Consider the following 23,858-nt stretch of genomic DNA (forward strand, 5'->3'; position numbering starts at 1 on the left):
GAATGGCAGTGTCAGCCAATCAGCTCCTTCGTCGTTCAACGCGACATGCCAGTCCATAATAGCTGCTGTGGCTACTGCTAGCTAGCAGGACGACGAAAAAGTCAATTTACTTAAAAACGATCAGTTGTTTAATATTTGATGTAACAGTTGAGATAATGGGACAATTCAGAGTACATCGCATTTCTCATCCCTGGATTGAGGTACGTTTTCCGAGCCATCTCTCACACCGGCTCCGCTGTGGCTTAATCTAAACAGGAAGGCTGTCCAACCCCAGTGCAGCTGTAAGAAAGCGCAGGGTGGGAATCTATTCTGGCTACTTAAAAAGTATGATTCCGCAGATCTCCACACAGGCTATGTTGAGGAGAGGGCAGGGTGAGGAGGTGGGTACTGGTTCATTCTGAGTGGCAGAGACGGTGCTTCCTTTGCATTTTTCAGAACCAGTCATATTGGGGCCTCAGGGTAGAAGATGAATTCATTAAGCTTCCTCACCCAGTATAACATAGGGAGGTAACTACTTGAAAACACATGCACTAACAGCTCCCCTTGGATTTTTTTCATTTTCTTTACCAATGCAAGTTCTCACAGCCCCCACAGAAGAAACCATACCAGTCCTTATTCAACCCTGTGGGCTTTCCCCTCTGCCCTTAACTTGCAAATGAGATTCATCATCATTTTTGTAGAAGGGCAAAAATATCAATGCGGACAAGTTGCAGCTGGCATGCTACGTTCAAACCGCCATTGTTTTAACAATTACCATGTCTAATGTCACATTGGCCACACCAAACATCAGTCTAACATAGGTATTCACACAGAGCCCTTCTCTTTGGCCTAGTAGAGGTGAGTAGGTGTCAGAGCCAGTAATACCCATGTTGGGTAAGTGAGGGGAATGAGCCAGGGTGTTGGTGTGTCTACTGTAAGGGCCTAACTAGCTCTGGCTGTAGCAGGGTAGGGTGGTTGTGTAGACAGCTGTAGTTGTGTTCAAGGATCAGAGCCGTGCTACAGGCTGGTCATGCGTGTGATTAATTTCTGTTCTAGCGCCCAATTGGTAGGCCAAGTGCCTTACTCCTGGTTGGGAGACCCTGACCATACAGTTAAAGTATCTGGGGGTGTGAGGCGTGGCTCTGCATGGATTTTTTTCTGGGAGGAAAAGGGGAGAAACATTGAAGTTAGAACCCCCTTAAGACAGCACCAATCCTCCATGTTCCTCTCAAAGCTCAACACTCAGAGCATCAATCTGCTCCTTTTAATGTCACAGTCCTGCAGAAGACATTGAGCAAGTTGCACAAGTAACCTCTTCTCCCTCCTGTAATATAATAGTCATCTGTATTCCATTTATAATAAACTCAGTTAAGTATAATAAAGTAGAAAAATATCAGAGAACATATACACTGTTAGTTGTCGTTTTGTAGTGACCATTTCGCTTTCTTTTTTAAGCATATATTTTTGTGCTGGGCAAGAGGAACTGAACAGGCCTCAGTTGAAGTGAAGTGTCAGTTTGGTTTCTTCCTTTCACTGCTTTTAATTTCATATTGTTGATGTTCGGTCCATTCCATCTACAGGAAGGAGGATTGGGAAAAAATTGATGAAAAAAAATAAACATTATGATTTCAAATCATAACGTTATTTCACTCTCTGCCTAATCCAAATGACACATTTCAATAACCTAAATGTGGTTTTAAATATCAGTGTCATACTTCCAAGAAGTTGCATGTGGGAGTGTAAGGCGTGTGTTTTCACTCACCCCCTAAGGCATGCTCTGTCATACTGAGGCACAGTGACTCCAGGGTGGGGTTGATCTCCAGGTCTGCACCTGGAACTTGGCATTCTGGGAGAGGAGAGACAGGTAACAGTTATCTTGTGTGTACTATATCTGGACCATTAATCACACTTTAAAAACTGACAGATGCATTAGATATGGAGCCGTGTGAATGCGGTGTGTATGGAGATGTGGGTGGGACGCGTAAGCCGGTGTAAAATTGGGTTTAAAGGCTGTGGGTGAGATGTATAAAGGCCGTGTATGATTGGGTTTGGAAGGAGATGTCGCTGGGATATTAAAGGAAATGTGAATGAAGGTTGCAGTGAGACATGGAGGGTATGTGTAAAAAGACAGTGGGAATAGAGGTATGTGTAAGACAGTGTATATGATGTTTAGAACTCTAATTCTCTTTCTCACTCTCGGAGGACCTGAGCCCTAGGACCATGCCTCAGGACTACCTGGCATGATGACTCCTTGCTGTCCCCAGTCCACCTGGCCGTGCTGCTGATCCAGTTTCAACTGTTCTGCCTGCGGCTATGGAACCCTGACCTGTTCACCGGACGTGCTACCTGTCCCAGACCTGCTGTTTTCAACTCTCTAGAGACCGCAGGAGCGGTAGAGATACTCTGAATGATCGGCTATGAAAATCCAACTGACATTTACTCCTGAGGTGCTGATCTGTTGCACCCTCTACAACCACTGTGATTATTATTATTTGACCATGCTGGTCATTTATGAACATTTGAACATCTTGGCCATGTTCTGTTATAATCTCCACCCGGCACATCCAGAAGAGGACTGGCCACCCCTCATAGCCTGGTTCCTCTCTAGGTTTCTTCCTAGGTTTTGGCCTTTCTAGGGAGTTTTTTCCTAGCCACCATGCTTCTATACCTGCATTGCTTGCTGTTTGGGGTTTTAGGCTGGGTTTCTGTACAGCACTTTGAGATATCAGTTGATCTAAGAAGGGCTTTATAAATACATTTGATTTAGAAGTGATTGGGGTAATATTTGGGGGAAGGGGGTGCTAGGATCCTACCTTGCTGCTGGAACAGGAGCATGGTTTGCGGGGAGGTGTGGACAGGGAGTGAGTGGGTCCGTTGCACAGAGCTGCGACTCTGGCTTGGCATGCTGTTGCTGCCCCCAGGGTTGGCAAACCATAGGTTCTACAGAGACAACAGAACATCAACTCTCATCAAACATGTTGTACACCGTGTTAGTCTTCCCAGCACGATGATTACAGAGACCCTTCCAGCTATGATAATGAACCAGTGCATATCAAAATGCAGTGCCTAACCCACCTGTTGCCCTGGGTATTGCATTGATTAACCTGTCAACACTTTCTGTGGTTGCACTTGTTAATCTGTCAAAACAAATGTTGTCTAAGGATAGTTCACCACTATGTGGGTATAATAACATGTAGATCAATATAATCTTATGTCAAATCTAATGTTGGCTAACTAGCTGCAATCCTCAATGACAAAGACTTCTTAGAAAATGTATTATCTTGTGAATGAATCTGACTTTTTTTTTTATATGTGAACTTCAGTGGCTGTATTCAATGCCCCCAGACTATATGACATCCCATTCTATGACTAACCTGTCTGCCGTGGCCTGGCAGTGTGGGGCTGGTGAGGGTGTGGCGTGGGGAGGCCACCCCGATGCCACCTGGACTCAGGAGACCCATGCGCCCGGCAGTGAGGCCACGAGGGGGCATCTGGAATGACCTCTGCCCCCTACGCGCCAGACCCCCAGCACTCACAGAGCCTGCTGTGGGGAGGGAGTTGGAACCATATGCCCAGCTAGAGGAGGCAGAGAGAACAGTTATCAGACAGAGCCCTGTGGGACATCCAGCTAGAGGAGGCAGAGAGAACAGTTATCAGACAGAGCCCTGTGGGACATCCAGCTAGAGGAGGCAGAGAGAACAGTTATCAGACAGAGCCCTGTGGGACATCCAGCTAGAGGAGGCAGAGAGAACAGTTATCAGACAGAGCCCTGTGGGACATCCAGCTAGAGGAGGCAGAGAGAACAGTTATCAGACAGAGCCCTGTGGGACATCCAGCTAGAGGAGGCAGAGAGAACAGTTATCAGACAGAGCCCTGTGGGACATCCAGCTAGAGGAGGCAGAGAGAACAGTTATCAGACAGAGCTCTGTAGGACATCCAGATGGATGTGTAGATGGATAGAGACTCTCAGCTGCCATGACAGAAGAGTGATAGATCAAAAGGAGAAGAGAAGTCCAGTTATCTTACCCTTTCTGTCGGTACACAGGCATGTCCAGCATGGCTTTTCTTGGGAACAGGCGGAGCAGTTTGAGAACCTGCTGCTTCCAGGAGACCAGTCTCTTCCTCTGAGTCTCTGTGAAAGCCTTAAATAGAGAGAGAATGAGAGAGAGAGAGATAAGAGATGTAAGAGAGAGAAATTGAGAGGTAACTAAGAGAGTGATACCCTGCTCCTGATGATTTCAAACAGCTAGCTAGAGACATCAAATACTTCACCCCAGTTGATATACATATTTTAATTGGCGAGTGAGAAAGAGAGAGCGAGGTGTTTGAACTCCTGGTAATGGTTCAAACATAGCAGAAAAAAAATCAACATTTTCTTTCTTTCTTAATGCAGTGAAAGTTCTCTATGTAACATACCATTGAGAGGAGCTGTAGGTGTTGTTCCACATAATTTGCAGCCTAAACCACCAGCTAGCAGTATGTGAAAAGGTCGAAATGTTTATTTTCTAGATGTGATTCTGCGGGGTCTCACCTCATGTGTCAGACATTTCTCAATGAGCTGCAGGTAACAGCTGATATTCTCCTCATCCGGCCTGGACACCAGTAGTTGAGTGCACACTGCAACACATGGACAGGAGGTTCACACAATGTTACATAACACCCACACACCCCCTCCAAAACATGGACAGGAGGTTCACACAATGTTACATAACACCCACACACACCCCCTCCAACACATGGACAGGAGGTTCACACAATGTTACATAACACCCACACACACCCCCTCCAACACATGGACAGGAGGTTCACACAATGTTACATAACACCCACACACACCTCCTCCAACACATGGACAGGAGGTTCACACAATGTTACATAACACCCACACACACCTCCTCCAACACATGGACAGGAGGTTCACACAATGTTACATAACACCCACACACACCCCCTCCAACACTCATTCCAAACAAAACACACCAGCACATCTCACATCAACAACAAACAAGCTCAACAATCGTCCAAATACACATGTACTCAGCCATGTAAAAGCCTTGTCCTTTTTTACCTTTACCCATGACACGCGTGAACTGGCCAGCAATGTCGCGGTCTGAGATGGGTGTGGCTGAGGACTCCCCGTCGCAGGGAGGGGGGTTGTGGAAGCCCTCCTGGGCCAGGTCCTTGTCCTCCCCAGGGTTGGAGTGCTCTGAGGGGGATCCAGTCCGCTCCATATCTCTGTGGGAAACACTGGGAGGGCTGTAGCTGTAGACCTTGATGGGGGTGATGATAATCTGCTGTAGCTCCTGTAGGGCGTTACGCAGGTTGCCCCCCTCCAGTATATCCTGTTGGATCAATCATAGCATTATCTTATTAAACTGTCTTGAGGTGTGACAGGAAATTGTCATGAAACTCGTTGCTCAACTTTCATTTGAAGAAAATGTGAGTGGTAGCATATCTACACTATTTGTGAGTATTATAGTGGATATGGTCATTTACATTTCATTAGAAACTAACAGTTAAGTTGTTGAGAACAACATTACCAGATAAAAATGCATCTGAAATGTTTTTAAAATAATAGTGATGACAGCATGTGGTTTACCTTCTCTAAAGACTTGAGAACGCTTGGCCTCTCTCGCAGCTTCTGGACACTCAGGGCTATCTTGTGCCGCGCACCTTTGGTCACATTCTGGAAGAAGAGTTAAAAGGAGAAATCACTGCTCACAGCAACACGGACATCCAGTTACTAAATAACACTCCTGATCACCATCGGTTTCATTAAAGCTATGGAGCAGAGCCAAGACAGCATCGTTTATCTGCGCGGGGAGGCTGTGTATAACTGTAGGGTGCAGCGATGCTTCATTTATCTGCGCGGGGAGGCTGTGTATAACTGTAGGGTGCAGCGATGCTTCATTTATCTGCGCGGGGAGGCTGTGTATAACTGTAGGGTGCAGCGATGCTTCATTTATCTGCGCGGGGAGGCTGTGTATAACTGTAGGGTGCAGCGATGCTTCATTTCATGGCTCATTGAGTGCTGAGGTATGACTATGCTGGAGGACAATACGCAGGCCATATCTATTCAGCCCTGATGAGGAAGGCAGGGGAAAGAGAGGACTAACAAGAGAAGCTGACCAACCTGTGACAAACGATGACAAACCTGTGACTCCAGGTGGTGCTCTGTCAGAATCATCATCTCCTCATAAGTCATCTGGGAGAAAAGTGCTGCGTACTTATGAAGACGAAGGCTCTTCAGCCACATGGGCACATCTGAAACAAAGTAGAAAAACAACATGCTCAGAAGTTGTTATTCTTCTCCTGTTGAGTCCTTGTAACTCTAGTCCAAGAACAATGAGAAGGATAAAACTAACAAATAATAGACCCTACTGTGGAATGCTTGACGCATCTGTGCAGTGCATGTCAAAATAAACACCTCAGATCTATTTGTTGGAGAACGCTGTCCTACTTATTTTTCATGGACATCTGGAGCACACACAAACAAAAAAACTGAAACACTCTATAGCCTCCCACTGAAAAGGCATTTCCACCATTGCCAAGTGCAGTAGCCATTGGCATGTCATGACTTTTCCCAGAGAAAATACCAACAATGTAACCGCTTTGAACCCCTGGCGTGTTATGGTTGACCTGACCTTTCATGCCACTGCCGTCCTCCTGGAAGGTGTTTCTGGAGCCCTGGTCCTCAGTCTGCTCGCTGCCTGAGGATGCAACACTACTCTGGGGGGACAGGGGCGCGTGGTCAAAGGCCTGTCGTCCCCCCAGATCGTCCTGGCTCAGCCAATCTGCGCCACAGACCTGGGGACTGGAGGGGATCAGGGACAAGGACCTCTTCAGAGGACTGGGCTGGCCCATCTGACCCATGCCTGGCAGGGGACACAGGAGGGGCAGGATGTTATAGATAATCGCAGTAAACCATCCCTTTAACGAAGGCTAGGCCTATACAGAGAGACTATTTACAAAGACGTGACAATCATGACAAAGATCACACACTAAATAGTTGAGCATGATTACATAACTGAGATAACCACAAAAAGCTATATTGTATGTTTAGTATATTCCTCATCACCTCGACAACATATCCTCGACCATTTCTCTCCCTCAGTCTGGCTTGGTAGGAGATGTGAGCCACTGACCTGCGTTGTTGCTGTTGATGGGCGAGAGCATCCCACCCTGGAAAGACATGTGTCCATTCTGCCCTGCAGGGGAGGAGCTGGAGGAGGGGGGCTTGTCCAGCCAGCCGTGGCCAGGGTCCAGGCCCTCCGCGGAGCCCGGCCACTCATCTGAACCCTGGCGGGGGTGGTAGGGGGGCCGGGAGGAGGGCGCTGGGTAGCCGCTGGAGAGGTGCTCCTCCAGGTGGTTGAGCCACATGGCCAGCGAGGTGCGGTCGTCCAGGGTGGTGGCCGGGTGGATGAGGGCGTAGGACAGCAGCTGTCTGCTCTCTTCCACAAACAGGCTGCTCTCGATGGTATAGCTCAGCACCTTCTGCAGCAGCTTCATGTACTCACACTTGGCCTCGCTGTTGCGGGGCTGCAGCAGGGGTAGGTGGGACAGCAGCAGGGACACCGCCTTTTCCATGGGCTCCTGGTGCCACTGGCTCACAATGTCTAGAGAGCGGAAGGACAGAGGGGTAGTTAATTACATGTAAAAGACATTTTCACAGGTTGTAGGTCTATCTGTTACAAGGTTTTTACACTTTAAGATAGGGTGTTCCGGTAATGCAACATGGCTAATCCAATAGGGTTTCAAATGTATCCTTCAGAAATCTGCAGTCATTAACTACCTGCATTGTTGGCCTCAGCCTCCAGGATGTGGATCTCAGTGCAGTCTGCCAGCCAGTGCTCCAGGCAGATGTGCAGGAAGCGGGCCTGGGTACGAGACGCTCTCTTCAGCAAGGAAAGAAGCGCCACCGTCTGCTCACACTCGTTCCAGCCCTTGAACCAGTCCGTCAGGATGCCCACCTGGTCTCGGAACATCATGGCGCGTTCCCAACGGGAAGGGGGGCGTGAATATGTGGGTGGGGGGTTAGGGGGAAGACTGCTTGCTCACACACAGGCTCACTCTGGCCCCGCTCAGCGGCTGCTTTTACACAACAGTCCTGGGATCCCCTCAAAGTAGAGCGAGGGGCCCTCACATGGTTCAGGTGCAGGAGATGGGGGTACTGAGGGGAGGGCGTGTTAAATCCAGCTCGTTGTGTCAGACAGAAGGAGGGTTCTCTCTCAGGTGCATCAGTGTCAGCATTATCCAAATCCTAACAAATCAACAGGGAAAAGTACATAAGGTACACTGAAAAAATATATAAACGCAACATGGACAGTGTTGGTCCTATGTTTCATGAGCTGAAATAAAAGATACCAGAAATAATCCATACACACAAAAAGCTTATTGCTCTCACATTTTGTGCACAATTTTTTTTTACATCCCCCTTATCTCCATTACCAAGATAATCCATCCAGCTGACAGGTGTGGCATATCAAAAAGCTGATCATTACACAGGTGCACCTTGTGCTGGGGACAAAAAAAAGGCCACTAAAATGTGCAGTTCAAATCGAACTGTCACATGCGGCGAATACAACAAGTGTAGACCTTACCGTGAAATGCTTACTTACAAGCCCTTAACCAACAGTGCAGTTCAAGAGTAAGAAAATATTTACCAAATAAACTAAAACAAAAGATTAAATACAAAAATAATAAAAAGTAACAATAACATAAGAATGAAGAGGCTATATACATTGGGTACCGAATCAGTGTGCGGGGGTACAGGTTTGTTAAGGTAATTTGTACATGTTGGTAGGGGTGAAGTGACTATGCATAGATAATAAACAGCGAGAAGCAGCAGTGTACAAAACAAATGGGGGGGGGGGGGGGGGGGGGGGCCTTTTGGTCCTTGACTTGGCACTCCGGTACCGCTTGCCGTGCGTGCGGTAGCAGAGAAAACTGTCTATGACTTGGGTGACTGGAGTCTGACAATTTTATGGGCTTTACTCTGACACCGCCTATTATATAGGTCCTGGATGGCAGAAAGCTTGGCACTAGTGATGTACTTGGACCGTACGCACTACCCTCTGTAGCGCCTTACGGTCAGATACCGAGCAGTTGCCATACCAGGCAGTGATGCAACCAGTCAGGACGCTCTCAATGGTGCAGCTGTAGAAGTTTGAGGATCTGGGGACCCATGCCAAATATTTTCAGTCTAGTGAGGGGGAAAAGGTTTTGTCGTGCCCTCTTCACGACTGCCTGGGTGTGTATGGACCATGATAGTTAATTTGTGATGTTGACGCCAAGGAACTTGAACACACTCGACCTGCTCAATTACAGCCCAGTCGATGTTAATGAGGAACTGTTCGGCCCGCCTTTTCCTGTAGTCTACGATCAGCTCCTTTGTCTTACTCACATTAAGGGAGAAGTTGCTGTTCTGGCACCACACTGACAGTTCTCTGACATCCTCCCTATAGGCTGTCTCATCATTGTTGGTGATCAGGCCTAAAACTGTTGTGCCGTCAGCAAACTTAATGGTGTTGGAGTTGTGTTTGGCCACGCAGTCATGGGTGAACAGGGAGTACAGGAGGGGACTAAGTACACACCCATGAGGGGCCCCAGTGTTGAGGATCAGGGTGGCAGACATGTTGTTGCCTACCCTTACCACCTGGGGACGGCCCGTCAGGAAGTCCAGGATCCAGTTGCAGGGGAGGTGTTTAGTCCCAGGGACCTTAGCTTAGTGATGAGCTTTAAGGGCACTATGGTGAACGCTGAGCTGTAGTCAGTGACCAGCATTCTCACATAGGTGTTCCTTTTGTCCAGGGGGGAAAGGGCAGTGTGGAGTGCGATTGAGATTGTGTCATCTGGATCTGTTGGGGCGACATGCAAATTGGAATGGGACTAGGGTATCCGGGAGGATGCTGTTGATGACCAGCCTTTCAAAGCACTTCATGGCTACTGATGTGAGTGCTACGGAGCGGTAATCATTTAGGCAGGTTACCTTCGCTTCCTTGGGCACAGGAACTATGGTGGACTGCTTGAAACATGTAGGTATTACAGACTCAGTCAGGGAGAGGTTGAACATGTCAGTGAAGACACTTGCCAGTTGGTCTGCGCATGCTTTGAGTACACGTCCTGGTAATCTGTCTGGCCCCGCGGCTTTGTGAATGTTGACCTGTTTAAAGTTCAGCTACCAAGAGCGTTATCAAACAGTCATCCAGAACAGCTGGTGCTCTCATGCATGCTTCAGTGTTGCTTGCCTCGAAGCGAGCATAAAAGGCATTTAGCTCGTCTGGTAGGCTCACGTCACTGGGCAGCTCGCATCTGGGTTTCCCTTTGTAGTCCGTAATAGTTTAAGCCTTGCCACATCCAACGAGCGTCAGAGCCGGTGTAGTAGGATTCAATCTTAATCTTGTATTGATTGTTCGTCTGAGGGCATAGCGGGATTTCTTATAAGCATCCGGATTAGTGTCCCGCTCCTTGAAAGCGGCAGCTCTAGCCTTTAGCTCAATGTGGATGTTGCCTGTATTCCATGGCTTCTGGATGGGATATGTACGTATGGTCACTGTGGGGACGACATCATCGATGCACTTATTGATGAACCCGATGACTGAGGTGGTATACTCCTTAATGCCATTGGATGATTCCCGAAACATATTCCAGTCTGTGCTAGCAAAACAGTCCTGCAGCGTAGCATCCACGTCATCTGACAACTTCCGTATTGAGCGAGTCACTGGTACTTCCTGCTTTAGTTGTTGCTTGTAAGCAATTATCAGGAGGATAGAATTGTGGTCATATTTGCCAAATGGGAGGGCGGGGGAGAGCTTTGTATGCATCTCTGTGTGTGGAGTAAAGGTGGTCTAGAGTTTTTTCCCTCTGGTTGCACATTTGACATGCTGGTAAAATTTTGGTTAAACTAATTTAAGTTTGCCTGCATTAAAGTCCACGTTTGACAAAAGAATTCTCACTCTTTTGTCCATAATATTAATCTCATCATGTAAACCAGGGATGGGCAACTTTGATGGCGGCCTCCTCCCGGCCCCGAAAAAACAGAACTCATAATGGGCCGCAGAGGGGCGGCGGGTAGCCTAGTGGTTAGAGAGTTGGGCCAGTAACCGGAAGGTTGCTGGGTTGAATCCTCGAGCTGACAAGGTAAAAATCTGTCGTTCTGCCCCTGAGCAAGGCAGTTAACCCACTGTTCCCCGGGCGCCGAAGACATGAATGTCGATTAAGGCAGCCCCCCCTCGTACCTCTCTGAGTCAAAGGGGTTGGGTTAAATGCAGAAGACACATTTCAGTTGGACAACTGACTAGGTACCCCCCTTTGCCTTTCCCAGTGGCTCGTGGGTCTGCGTACACACATCCTAAAACATTTTACTGGCCCACCTCGTGACAGCGAAGGTTTAAAAAAAATATATACATTTTAGTTAATGTCCTGCAATTCTGCACATTTTGCCATGGGGCATAGAAATAATGTTGCCGTTTAAAGCAAGTTTGCTGCAATTCTACGCAATTTCATAACTAAGTTAATGCAATTCTAGTCATTTTGCCATAGGGTGTTTGCAGGTTTGTTTGCAGTTTTGAATATGTTAACTAATGATCAATAGGCTCCACTCTATTTGGTATTTCAACCATGCTTACTACAAGTTTAGATAGCTACCCCCTAGACTAATTTACCAATCTAAAAACATTTTGCTGACATGGGCTAAATGAGTGGCCGCTGATGCACAACCAAATTTCAAAATGTCACCTTGTGTATTCTTTTATTAATTGTCAACAGTAAGTTGAGGCATAGACTGAGTAACAAAAACATTGTTTTTTTGGTCAAGGGCCTACAAACAGGGGGCCATGCGCCAGTCGCCCATCCCTGATGTAGGCTATACAAGTGCTCTTGCCAATAGCATGCAGATAGCTCTATTAGCTTGTGCAAGTGCCAATACCAGGGAGTGCACTCGTTCTACAATGCAAACATTTTTTTGTGAGAAAACAAAACAGTAGAGTTAAAAATACAATAGAATCTCATTTCACTTTAATTTTTTATTCCATACATGGACATTTAACTGCAAAGGGTATTTTTATACAGTCTTTTATCTGCAACAAGTCAATTTGATGGAAACATCTGTGGTGTTAAAATGTGAATATTGTTTTAATGCAAATGTTTGAATATTCATATGAAACTGTCCCAAATTGGATAGAAACCTAGCTAGTATCACTCGGTTACCGTGGAATTGCCCTTCTACATTGTAAAGATGGTCTCTGTACAACACACTAATGCATATTCTTTATTTAGTCCAGCTAATCATAATGCAAGATAATCAGCTTCATGGTGAAGTGAAAGTAGAGCACATTATTACCAGCATCATCAACACAGGATATGGTAAAGAACTTCCATGCAGTATGCATGCACATTTATCCTGACCATTCAGCCAACATCTGTGTAAGTTTGATAAAGCCAACATCTAGGCCTAGCTGCCCAGTCAATCTGAGTGTATTTGACTTGAAGCAACAACAACAACAACAAAAAGACTACATAATCTCCATGCAATCTGTCATGTATTCTTAACACAATACATAATATGTGATGACTTGCAATACAGCTTGTTACAGGGTAAAGTAATAACAGCTGTCATCCAACCATCCCAGTATTGCAATGACCACCTGAGTGGTGGGTATATACTGTAACTTGCAATGCCTAGTTGTTATGTAGCTAGGTTTACATAAATAAATAAATAAGACTAGACGTAACATAGTCCATGTAAATCCGAAGCGTTCAAATTAGTTATAATATGTTACGCTTGGTATGGTGAAATAAGACAGATGGTCAAGGAAAAAACAAAAGTCAACCGGTTGGTCGCGGTGGATGGGCTGGCCGTATAACGAGAACGTCTAGCAACCCAAAGGTTGAGACTTAAAATCTCATCACCGACAACTTTAGCTAATTCGCAACTTTTCAACTAATTACTACTTTGCCTACCCTTCCCCTAACCTTAATTAACCCTTTAACCTAACTCCTAAACTGAATCCCTAACTCTAACCCATAGCCGAGCTAATGTTAGTAAGCTAGTTATCGTTAGCCACCTAGCCAGAATTCGTAACATATCATACGAAATGGGTGTTGGACATCCACAAATTAATACATACCATACGAAACGTGATATATACTAAATGGGGTGTCTCGGATTTACGTACAGAATAATACGAAATACTCTGAAACCAGCCCAGCTAGCTACCTAGAGATATTTGCCCCCCCCCCCCCCCCCCCCCCCAAAAAAAAAAAACTTGATTTGGTCACAAAAGCAGAACGTTACGTTAGTAGCCAAGCTCTGGCTAGGAGGGGCTATATTAGTAGTAACGTTACCTAGCAAACAAGTAAGAGGGGTGGTTATTCTAACTAGGCTAACGTTACCATAAGACACCAGTCCACTACTAAGTACCTACAGAGCTAATCATCTAGCTAGTTTGTTGGTAGACATAGTTATCTAGCTAGCTAACGTTGGTAGACATAGTTATCTAGCTAGCTAACGTTGGTAGCTATGTCAACTCACGATCAAACAAAAGAGGGAATAAAACATTTTTACATTTAACGTTAGCCATCACAGCTAGCGAACGTTAACTCGCAGACTTACCTATGGTAAGTTAGCTAGCTAACGTACGTTTGACCAGGCCATACATGTAGTTAGCCAAGATAGTTAGTTAGAAAACGTAAAAACAAACCTGTGACAACGGTGACGTTTCCAGGGCACGGGCTGTTGCAGTCTACTGCACAAAGGTGGATTTGATGGTCTAGGGGCAGTTAGCTATCTTAAAAACTAACACCAGGCCTTTACGGGTGGCTTTCACCATGTAAATGGACGAGGGATTCAGGATTGGTATTGTTTTTCAGTAGCGACGTTGCTATTGGAATGTCGCTGTATTTCTCATCTCGTTAAACGATATTACAGTCCTCGCGTTGCAAAGGTCCTCCATGGTCCATTTTGCAAAAAACACGGCAGGTTACATAAATTATATCCACATCCCACCCTTCAACTTCTAGCTGTTGGTTTGTTTACCTTTGTGAATTGTCACTTGTTAGCTCCCTAACCGATTAGATAGCTAAGGTAGCCGCTAAATCGCTAGCAAGTAGCTATTCGCTTGATTTATAAACGCTGGATGAGGCGAAGATTTCGATCCAACAGTTGTCGTTGATTGCTATGAAAATTATTTTCGGATTATTAAAAAAATAAAAATAATACATTTACAAGACTATCTATGTACAGAATATTTATTTGAACATAGAGAAATATGGAAAGTACGCTCGGCGATATCTAGCTAGCCTACTTCGATTCAGACTTGAAGCAACGTCGGAAACTAACGTAATGGCTTTTGGGCGGGGTAAACAAAGAGAAAAGTGCCCCACCTAGCGGATGAAGCGCACACACCACTCCTGGGCTGAAATTGATGGATATGATCACAGATTATCCATTATATTGAGCAGATACAAAAGTGTCCGCTAAAACAATGGAAATACGTTTCTTATAAAAGGGAAGGCAGTCGGGAGAAGGCAAGATCAGGTGGGACCATTCTAGCCAATGAGAGGGCAGATACGCGTGTGAATAAGAGACGCAACTCCGATATAACCGTTTTTTTCCCCTCAAAATTGCCGTGATGTCACGTATCCTACTTATATCAGTACACTCATAACATCCTAATGATTACGAAACTTATATTCGATCAAATAAGTCATGCATTTTTTCATGACCTCCATACAAAATATCTTCGCTTGGTGAGCGAAAAAACGCCACCTGCGGGAGAAGACAGATTTTGGGCCCAGTTATCCCTCATTCGCCTTTTCCTCTCTGATATGATGGATAGCCGCTGTCAAACCAAGCACTGTTAATTCAAAATCAACTCTTTGGCCTCAAACAAACATATTTGGCTTGATTGCATTTGATCAGTTAGATTAACGTTTGAGGAATGAAGATAAAAATTACAGAGGACACAGACAGTGACTTTGCCATTTCTTGAAATAAAGGCTAAAAACACTCATGTAGAATTAATCAGATTATCAAAGACTGCTCAGCTTTCTCTGACTGCACCCATTAAACAAATGTGAAAAGAGTATATCACTGTTGTTTTATCTTGTTGCAACACTAATTATTTGGTGAATAAAACATTGTATTATTAAAAAGGCATGATTTGCTGCCGGATACAGCGACAAAGGATTGTAGACAGGTAGAACTAACGACATCCCTAACATTAGTCAGTCTCAATAATGCAAGATCTGGCACAGTGCAGAAGGGGGTACTGGTGGATGCTCTAGTATTTGTTAATGCCTGCCCCTCCCTACTGTATGTGCTACAGCATAAAAGGAGGATCTTGAGAGTCAGACAGCATCCTGTCACAAGCAGTTGGCCGAGGAGGAACTACCTCAACAATACGACAGTATCTTTGCAGACAAGAACCCAAAACAAAACTTCTTCTAGAATGGTATGGGAGACCGTTTATTTATACGATATTGCACTTTACCCATAAAATGTATTTCGGCATGAATGGTGATGTCCTAGTTTATGTTGTAAAGATTTTTAGGCAGGCATACATTTATTTTGGCTACTCCCCTCACATCACCCCACACCCTCTTGACACAGGAAGTTTTTTTGTCCCATGATGCAACAAAAGCACTTGGCCTCAATATGTCACTTTAAGATTTTGTTATGAGCTATGCGTTCATGGAAACTTGAACTTCAGAAATCAAAACAAGTTGCTCTAAAACCTATTTTTCTGTATCCCTCCCTTTCTCTCTCTCCCCTCCACTCTCTCTCTCTCCTCTCTCCCTCTAACTAAGTGAAATATGACAGAACTTTCAATATAACCAACATATACAATTACAATGTGTCAAAACTTCCCACGGTTGATGAACTTGTTTCACTTTTACATTCTAGTCAAGCTCTTTGGTTGTGTGCGAGGTGGATGAGAGTCTGAAAGAAAAACTGAAGAAGTTTAGATTTCGAAAAGAGACCAACAATGCAGCCATCCTGAGTGAGTAAGACTTCATTGAAACCGTGTTCCTCAGTAGCCCAACTGTCACCTGTTTCACCTAATTAAACAAAATCATAATAAACCCAGACACATACTGTGTCTAGGACTCAATATAGAATAATTATCCTATTCCCTTAGTGAAAATTGACATGGAGAAACAGCTTGTGATCCTGGAGGAAGAGTATGAGGCAAGTCATGTTGTCTTTCTGAGAAGTTGAATATCCCATACGGAGTTAAAAATTACTAAAATCCATCCACACCTGTATCAATACCAGTTCAACTCAAAACACACACTCACATTTCAGGACATCTCCCTAGATGACCTGAGGAATGAACTTCCCGAGCGGCAGCCAAGATATCCTTTTATAACATGTCGGAGTGATACAGCAGAAATCTATGTTAACCTCATATTCACCAGCACTGCCAGTATTGAGTTGTATCATTGACCAGTGATTGGATTTCCTTGACAATATAGTGTACATTCATTGTTTACAGCTACAAATACATCCATACAGATGGCAGGGTGTCCTACCCGCTGTGTTTCATATTCTCAAGTCCAGTGGGTGAGTAATTCATCCTAATTCCGTGAATAGCCAATTCATTGAAGGATTAGCATTGCTGTGCTGTAACATCCCTTTGAACAAAATAACATTTCAAAGGTAGTAAGTGATAATTGAAAGTAATGAGATTCAATCAATATTTGGCCCCTATGGAGAGACCAAAAAGGTTCAGTGGACATACATCTGTGACTTATACACCCTCATCTCAACAGGGTGCAAGCCTGAACAGCAAATGATGTACGCAGGCAGCAAGAACCAACTGGTCTCCGTAGCAGAGCTCACAAAGGTCAGGACTATTTTCTGTTTCAAGTATTGACTGACAATTATGATCTGAGCGTAAGCCCAACCCTAAACTCACAAAATAGATAAGGTATAATAGAAAATGTTCCAAAAATATGCATGTTTAGCCTGATCCTACCCCTTTTTCTCAATAGGTTTTTGAGACGCGAAACATAGATGACTTGTCTGAAGAGTGGCTGATAAACAAACTGTCTTTCTTTCGCTGAATAGACACTTGTGTTCACATTGGCAAAAGTACATGTACAAGTACATACATTGAGCATACCAGTACATTAACCTCATTACTGGTTTGCAATAAATTGCTTATAGTGTCACTTGTGTTATTGCATTCTTATTCCTTAGTTGTATTCAGAAACCATTATTACCAGCCTGGTTGCCAGTCTTTCTGCTCTCTTTTGTCAACTCCTTGTGCAATTGTCATGCCAATGAGTGACAAGGAGTTGACATGGTAGCACAAACAGATCTGGGACCAGGCTACATTACCACCACTTTGAAAGGACATTTTTTCAAGGAATACATGTTCATCTATAAAGAGGTCACTTTGGAGAGGGTGACTGTTAGCAGTATAAGAAACATACAGGCATAAATGTTGTAAAATCAGCTACTACCATTTATTTACAATGTCTAAATGTTAAGAGAAGTTTCCATCATACAACTGAATTTATACAGGTTCATAGTAGCAGTTTCTGGGAGGGAAACAAGAAATTGGCAGAAAAAGAGAATAATGTTCTTTTGAAAGTTTAGTTCAAAATGTAAAAAGCAAAACTTTCCCACATTTTATTGGCTGTTCCAATTACATTTATAATGCATTTTTTCCTCAAAACGCTAAGGACAAAGAAAAACAGATTTATGCACACCAGAAAATTAAACAGAAAAAAGTTTCTGCTTTCACACCACTTTAAGAAAGTACCTCATATTAAGTGAGAAATCTACAAACCATAAAGACAAACTGACTTAAAAATAACAGCATAAAAGAACAAAATAAACATGTTGTTGGTAGGAAAGAATTTTGTTCAATGAAGCATGTACTGTACACAGCGACTAAGATAGTAGCTCCAGCTATATCTATGAGCAAAGGTCTGACAGATGAGTAACTGACATTTACAGGGACCCAAAAGCCTTGTAGAAGTCCCTTAGAGGTTGTGTCTGTCCTAAAAAAGTAACAAACTAACATTCAGCAGGAATGAGTTACTAGCCTCAGACTGAGTCTGTAAAAACATGGCTGTTCTGACGGTGGGGCTTGTCAGCGTGGGCTGGCTGGAGCTCGAGGGTGAGGCATGGTGTGCTGGCGTTGTCACAGTAAGAAGGCCTAAGCTCTTATTCACTGTCACTGCCGCCGCTGGAGTCTGAGGCCTGCTCACTGCCACTCCCGCTCTGGGCACGGCCACCCTCCGAGTGGTCACTACCGCTACTGTGGGCCGGAGACGCGCTGCCACTCCTACTCCTCTCCCTATGGCTCTCCTTCTCACTCCCACTGCCCTCCTCCCCACTGCTCCGGGCTGCTCCATTCTTGGGCTCGTTATCGTCGTCATCACTGTCGTCGTCGCTACCGAAGATTTCCACCTCATCCGCCAGCTTGACCTCCTCCTCGCCACTCTCACTGCCGCTACCACTGGCCTTCCTCCTCCGCTTCACTCCCTCTTCATCCTCCTCAGCTCCACTCCGCTTTCCATCCTCATCCTCCCTGTCAGAGTCACTGTCAGAGTTGTCTCCCTCGCTCTCGCTGCCCTTCTCATCACCTGTGAGTGGAAATAAATAGATAATTAATTCATATGGACCTAAGAAGCAGTGGTAAACAAAGAGCCTCTGCAGACACCATAGTAAACATTGGGGAGGACAGAGGGGAGAGACTGACCAGAGTCCTGCAGTTTACCCAAGTCCATGTCCTCTTCTTCGTCCTCTGGTTCATGGTTCTCCAGCTGAGCCTTACGCGCATCCTAATGGACACAAAGACGGATGTCATGATTACTCTGATTATTTAGATGTTCGCAAATGTTTACTTCTCTGCTTATGTCCAGCACTACCTGCTCATCTCTATCAGTGTTGAGGTCCACTTAAGTAAACACAGTAGTTTCCACAGATTGAAAGTAATGCTCAGTGTAGAAAACAGGCCTAATTAGCAGTCTCACCTGTGCTTCCAGCTCCTTGTCATTCATGTCTCTGTGCTTACACACCAACACAGCGTTTGTAGTAGACTGAGCTCCAGCCTTAGCTCTCCTCTTACTCAGCCGCACTCTGCAATCCAGGACAACACAGTCAGGCCAACAACTTTCTTCACAGTTCTTCACAGGTGATGTCCTCATACCTAAACAAACTAACTTAACCCACCCTAGCAAATACAAATCTACCAGAATAATGTGACTCTCTCTTCAAAGAGAATCCCATGTCACCTCCTGCCAATGTAAACCCAACAGACCCAAACCCAACAGACCCCACTACGAGACCCCCCCCATCCGGTCCAGTGGTTACCTGGTCTCCAGCTCGTTGTAGTAGACTCCATCTCCGTCTCTGAAGATAAAGAAGTAGTTCTCCTCGTAGCCCTTGCTGGCTTTGTTCTTCACGTTCCAGTTGTACTCCCTGGCTATCTTATAGTCATACCTAGAACACACACACACACACACACACACCTAGTTCAATGTTACAGTAATCTCTGTGCTTCAGAGATTCCAACATCCTAATGGTTCTGTACTTGGACAAGGTGAACCAAGTAGGTATGAGGAAGTAGACAATGACAATGTGAAACCTGAATATTATTGATAGGGATAGTTAATATATCAGTAGAATTGTTGGTGTCCTGTCTACTCAAGGTTAGTGTAAATGCTTGTTGTATTTCTCACAGATCATCAGGCATGTAGTCCAGCTCCTCATCCACATCTCTCTTGCGCTTGCGAATCGTTTCCTCATTGGGCAGGAAGTAGGCCACAAACTGGTTTCCTTCCTCATCCATCATACCTCTGCAGGGCACAACAAACAATTCAAAACACGATGTAAAATTGTCATAGTGCAGGACAGTCACAAAAAATATATGAATAAAATCACAGGCACACACACACAATGTGGCATTGTTTTGTCCTCACCTAATCATGGCCTGTGACATCATCTCCACACCCTGGGGTGCTGACATGTCTTTAGGAGCAGGATCAGAGTCGAAGATTACCTGAGCACACGGGTTGATCCACATCTGGGGAGCAGAGAACAGAACACACAAATTCTTACTCTTTACCAAAACACAATAGGGCTAGACAACAGCTAAACGCATCCAGCTTAGAACAGATAAAGGAACCAATGACTGCCCAGAAACAAAGACCATGAGAATAATTCAGATAGGAAGCCAAGACCAATACAATGGTACTGTATGTCCTGTTGAGCGTCATGGGTGCTCACCTTGAAGTCAGGGAACACAGGCATCACCTCCACAGGAGTGACTCTGGGTTTACTGTAGTGCTGGACAATCTGGGGGAAGAGGATGAACACCACGTGTGATGTACAGATGTAGGATCTTAATTTGATCACTTTTGTTGCTGAGAATTTTCCTTCACTGCAGGAAATTCTGATGAGCTTCGCAATTTACATAAATCCACTGAAAAACCACACTAACACAGTTATATTAACAGTATCCCACTTTTCATGTCACCTCATTTTGACCAGCTAATAGCCTAACCACCGATCAAGAAACATTATGGACTAAACATTAAAATTGTGTTGCTGCAGGATTATTTTGCCTGCGACAATATAGGTACAATTAAGATCCAACATCTGCAATATCCTCTTTCATTCCATCAAAGTTATTGTACAATCTTCATATTAGAAGGAGCATACAATGAACTGTGTGATCTCTGTGTAGCTGGACATTGCCGTTGTTACTGTAAGATCTATTTGGACTGAATATAGCACAGTGAATTGTGCATAGCCAAACAAGGGGCACTCTCACCGGTTTCTGTGCATCCTCAAAGGTCTTTTCAATTGCAGCAATCTGGCTGTCCCGATCCTTGTATATCTCCTCCTCTGTGAACTGCTGTTTGACAGACACACCAATCCTAAGGACAGAACACATTGGTTATAGAAGGGGTGGGACAAACAGAAAACAATACAAAATGGGAAGTGTGTACACTGAATGTGGTGGTTAGCTAGCCTGTTAGGTCACACTCACTTGACTTCCACTTTCTCATTGGAGACACCATATCTGTTGAACTCTGTAGAGATGTACTCAGTCTTCCTCATCCACGGGACCACCTTGGCGTGCTGCTGAGATCTACAGGAAGACAAACACAAGGCTCATAGCACAGATCCCAAGTCATTAAGATTTTCATTGAATTTTGTCACAAAGACACTGTATTGACTGGTACACAGTCTGTATCCAAACCTTTTTGAGCTGGATGGAGCTGTGATGTCTTCTTCCAATAACTTCTCATCAGCTGGATCAAGAAGAACTAGAAAAATAAGGATGGGACGATTCTAAGTCAATACTACACAAGCTTCAAGTAACAACCACAAAAATATATTGACTGTTTGCTATAACAACGTGCGTTTGTGTCATTCAGAAACATACTGCTGGGGTCGACGCGGTAGGTGTCTGGGTTAATGAGGTCGATGGTGACTCCAAGGTCAGGCTCAGTAAGCAGTTCATGTTTGTGTTGCTTCTCTAACGACGTAGCCTTATACTGCACAAACCTGTCATCACCAGACAGCGCAACATCAGAGTCAGCTACAGTGGCAGTACAGTATTTATGGGAGAAGGCTTAGAAAATAAGAGCTGCACTGTGCTTACAACAACTATACATTTAATAGACGTAACATTTTGACTGACCTTTATGGCAGAAGGAACAAGGGTTTTTACCTGTGCTGGTCAAATGGATATGTGATGAATTTGGGATCAAATGGGATGTCAGGCAGGCTGTTGCAGTACTTTACCCGACAGACCACTCCAGACCTGGGAGATTGGTTGGGACAAACACGGAGTCACACATTTCAAAAGTGTACAAATAACAAGTAGTCATCAAAAGCATGTTCTATCAATCGAACAACAAAAATCTCTGAAACTGGAAACACTTATCTCCCTCACTAGCTTTAAGCACCAGCTTTCAGAGCAGCTCATAGATTACTGCACCTGTACATAGCCCATCTATAATTTAGCCCAAACAACTACCTCTTTACCTACTGTATTTATTTATTTTGCTCCTTTGCACCCCATTATTTCTATCTCTACTTTGCACCTTCTTCCACTGCAAACCAACCATTCCAGTGTTTTTTTTACTTGCTATATTGTATTTACTTCGCCACCATGGCCTTTTTATATTTTTTATTTATTTATTTATATATATATTTTGTTTGCCTTCACCTCCCTTATCTCACCTCACTTGCTCATATTGTATATAGACTTATTTTTCACTGTATTATTGACTATGTTTGTTTTACTCCATGTGTAACTATGTGTTGTTGTATGTGTCGAACTGCTTTGCTTTATCTTGGCCAGGTCGCAATTGTAAATGAGAACGTGTTCTCAACTTGCCTACCTGGTTAAATAAAGGTGAAATAAAAAAAATAAAAAAAAACATTGATGCCTCAGAACCCAAACTGATAACTACCTAATGGTCATATGGGTTTTGATCTGTCCATGATATTGCCTGCCCTCCACCCCCTTTGTATTTAAAACACACAATTGTTTGAGCTGTAACTGAATCACTCTTTTGTTTTAACATGCAAAACAAACTGCATGCATACCTCTCTGGAACAGTTCTGTGTGATGAACTCCTAGCCACGTGGAGAGAAAAACAAGTGTTGTTAGCTACACACTCAGCTGATAGACTGAAGAAATAGGAAGTAACACAGCCCCCCCCCCATTTCAATATTTTGACTTATGTTAACTTATCACGGGACAATCAAAAAATATGTAAATTATGATGATTGCTAACCATCCATGTCGTCATTAACGTTAGCTAGGTTAGCTAACGTTATCTAGTTACTGCAAAGAAAATAAATCGGAGAGGATATTTACCTGTGACCGTCTGAGTCTCGCTGTGCTTGTGTCTGGATAGTTGGAGCCATGATCCTAAAAGAATGACCACGATTGGAAGAACAGTTTCTTAGAAATTCAGAAAACCGTTGAAGTCACTCCTTACTAAAACACTTTACCTGAAAGAAAGAGAAACTCCGTTGATTACCTAGCTAGCTACTTACTCCAAAATACTCAGAGCTTTCGCTCTTTTTGCTTTTCTGTCCTGGCTGGATGCGCCTTACAACTAGTAGGGCCCCTGATATTTTCATGGGTAGCTTCCGAGCTGCCTGAATATAATTACGTTGCAGCTATACGGTCAGTTTTTGCTATATCTCGTAAGTGGATTTGTGGCAGGCAGTGGAACCACAGATAGAACAAAGACACAGATATTTCACCAGATATATAAATGTGAAGCATCCGGTTAGCTGCAAAATGTATGACCATATTAGAGACACATATTTCTTCCAGATTACACAGACCCACAAAGAATTTCAAAACAAATCCAATTTTGATAAACTCCCATATCTATTGGGTGAAATACCAGTGTGCCATCACAGCAGCAACATTTGTGACCTGTTGCCACAAGAAAAGGACAACCTGTGAAGAACGAACACCATTGTAAATATAACCTTATGTTTATTTATTTTTGTACTTTAACTATTTGCATGTGCATGTGCAAATAGTTAAAGTACAAAAATAAACCTCTTTATTCTTTTGGAACTTTTGTACGTGTAATGTTTACAGTAATTTTGTTATTGTTTATTATCTGTTTCACTTGCTTTGGCAATGTAAACATATGTTTCCCATGCCAATACAGCCCTTAAATTGAAATTGGAAGCCCAGTGGCCGGTAGTGGGAGAAGATGGAACGAGATGGATTTTGGCCGAGATTTGCTCATCAGTGAAACATTTGATCTCAATACAGTTTTTTGTTACAAACAGAGTGAACTAAGTTTTGTAGACTTTACCCTTTGACAACGTTTAAAAAAAAAAGGCGTTGTTTAGCAGGGGTGCAAAGGCGAAT

General features: G+C 44.1%; 3 protein-coding genes across 6 annotated transcripts; 1 reads left to right on the forward strand and 2 right to left on the reverse strand.

Moving 5' to 3' along the window:
* Positions 1 to 1,140: 1,140 nt before the first annotated feature.
* Positions 1,141 to 14,342, reverse strand: LOC129831969 (protein Smaug homolog 2-like). 2 transcript variants are annotated; one of them, XM_055895654.1, is made up of 13 exons: positions 13,680 to 14,342; positions 7,772 to 8,239; positions 7,125 to 7,595; positions 6,624 to 6,854; positions 6,134 to 6,243; positions 5,579 to 5,665; positions 5,048 to 5,321; positions 4,511 to 4,596; positions 4,006 to 4,121; positions 3,354 to 3,555; positions 2,793 to 2,919; positions 1,742 to 1,825; positions 1,141 to 1,553 (listed from the first exon to the last, which is right to left on the reverse strand). In XM_055895654.1, the coding sequence occupies exons 2-13, from the start codon at positions 7,965 to 7,967 to the stop codon at positions 1,525 to 1,527; spliced, it is 2,013 nt and encodes a 670-aa protein (XP_055751629.1). In that variant the 5' UTR covers positions 7,968 to 8,239; positions 13,680 to 14,342; the 3' UTR covers positions 1,141 to 1,524. The 2 variants fall into 2 exon arrangements, with proteins under 2 accessions (XP_055751629.1, XP_055751628.1); XM_055895653.1 differs by having other exon boundaries at positions 6,113 to 6,243.
* LOC129831569 (glia maturation factor gamma-like) lies at positions 14,321 to 17,154 on the forward strand. Its single transcript, XM_055894926.1, has 8 exons — positions 14,321 to 14,336; positions 15,235 to 15,431; positions 15,884 to 15,980; positions 16,119 to 16,168; positions 16,286 to 16,335; positions 16,461 to 16,543; positions 16,753 to 16,826; positions 16,975 to 17,154. The coding sequence occupies exons 1-8, from the start codon at positions 14,321 to 14,323 to the stop codon at positions 17,044 to 17,046; spliced, it is 639 nt and encodes a 212-aa protein (XP_055750901.1). The 3' UTR covers positions 17,047 to 17,154.
* Positions 17,155 to 17,427: 273 nt separating this feature from the next.
* LOC129831972 (RNA polymerase II-associated factor 1 homolog) lies at positions 17,428 to 23,147 on the reverse strand. 3 transcript variants are annotated; one of them, XM_055895660.1, is made up of 15 exons: positions 23,018 to 23,147; positions 22,836 to 22,889; positions 22,562 to 22,591; positions 21,678 to 21,770; positions 21,390 to 21,511; positions 21,204 to 21,270; positions 20,991 to 21,092; positions 20,772 to 20,877; positions 20,225 to 20,293; positions 19,918 to 20,021; positions 19,678 to 19,794; positions 19,310 to 19,438; positions 18,970 to 19,075; positions 18,696 to 18,777; positions 17,428 to 18,579 (listed from the first exon to the last, which is right to left on the reverse strand). In XM_055895660.1, exons 2-15 carry the CDS (start codon positions 22,883 to 22,885, stop codon positions 18,158 to 18,160), a joined length of 1,599 nt encoding a protein of 532 aa, XP_055751635.1. In that variant the 5' UTR covers positions 22,886 to 22,889; positions 23,018 to 23,147; the 3' UTR covers positions 17,428 to 18,157. The 3 variants fall into 3 exon arrangements, with proteins under 3 accessions (XP_055751635.1, XP_055751634.1, XP_055751633.1); XM_055895659.1 differs by having other exon boundaries at positions 22,973 to 23,147; XM_055895658.1 differs by having other exon boundaries at positions 22,836 to 23,147.
* Between the last annotated feature and the right edge of the window lie 711 nt (positions 23,148 to 23,858).

The sequence above is a fragment of the Salvelinus fontinalis genome, chromosome 33 (assembly GCF_029448725.1).
Source record: "Salvelinus fontinalis isolate EN_2023a chromosome 33, ASM2944872v1, whole genome shotgun sequence".
Taxonomy (NCBI): domain Eukaryota; kingdom Metazoa; phylum Chordata; class Actinopteri; order Salmoniformes; family Salmonidae; genus Salvelinus; species Salvelinus fontinalis.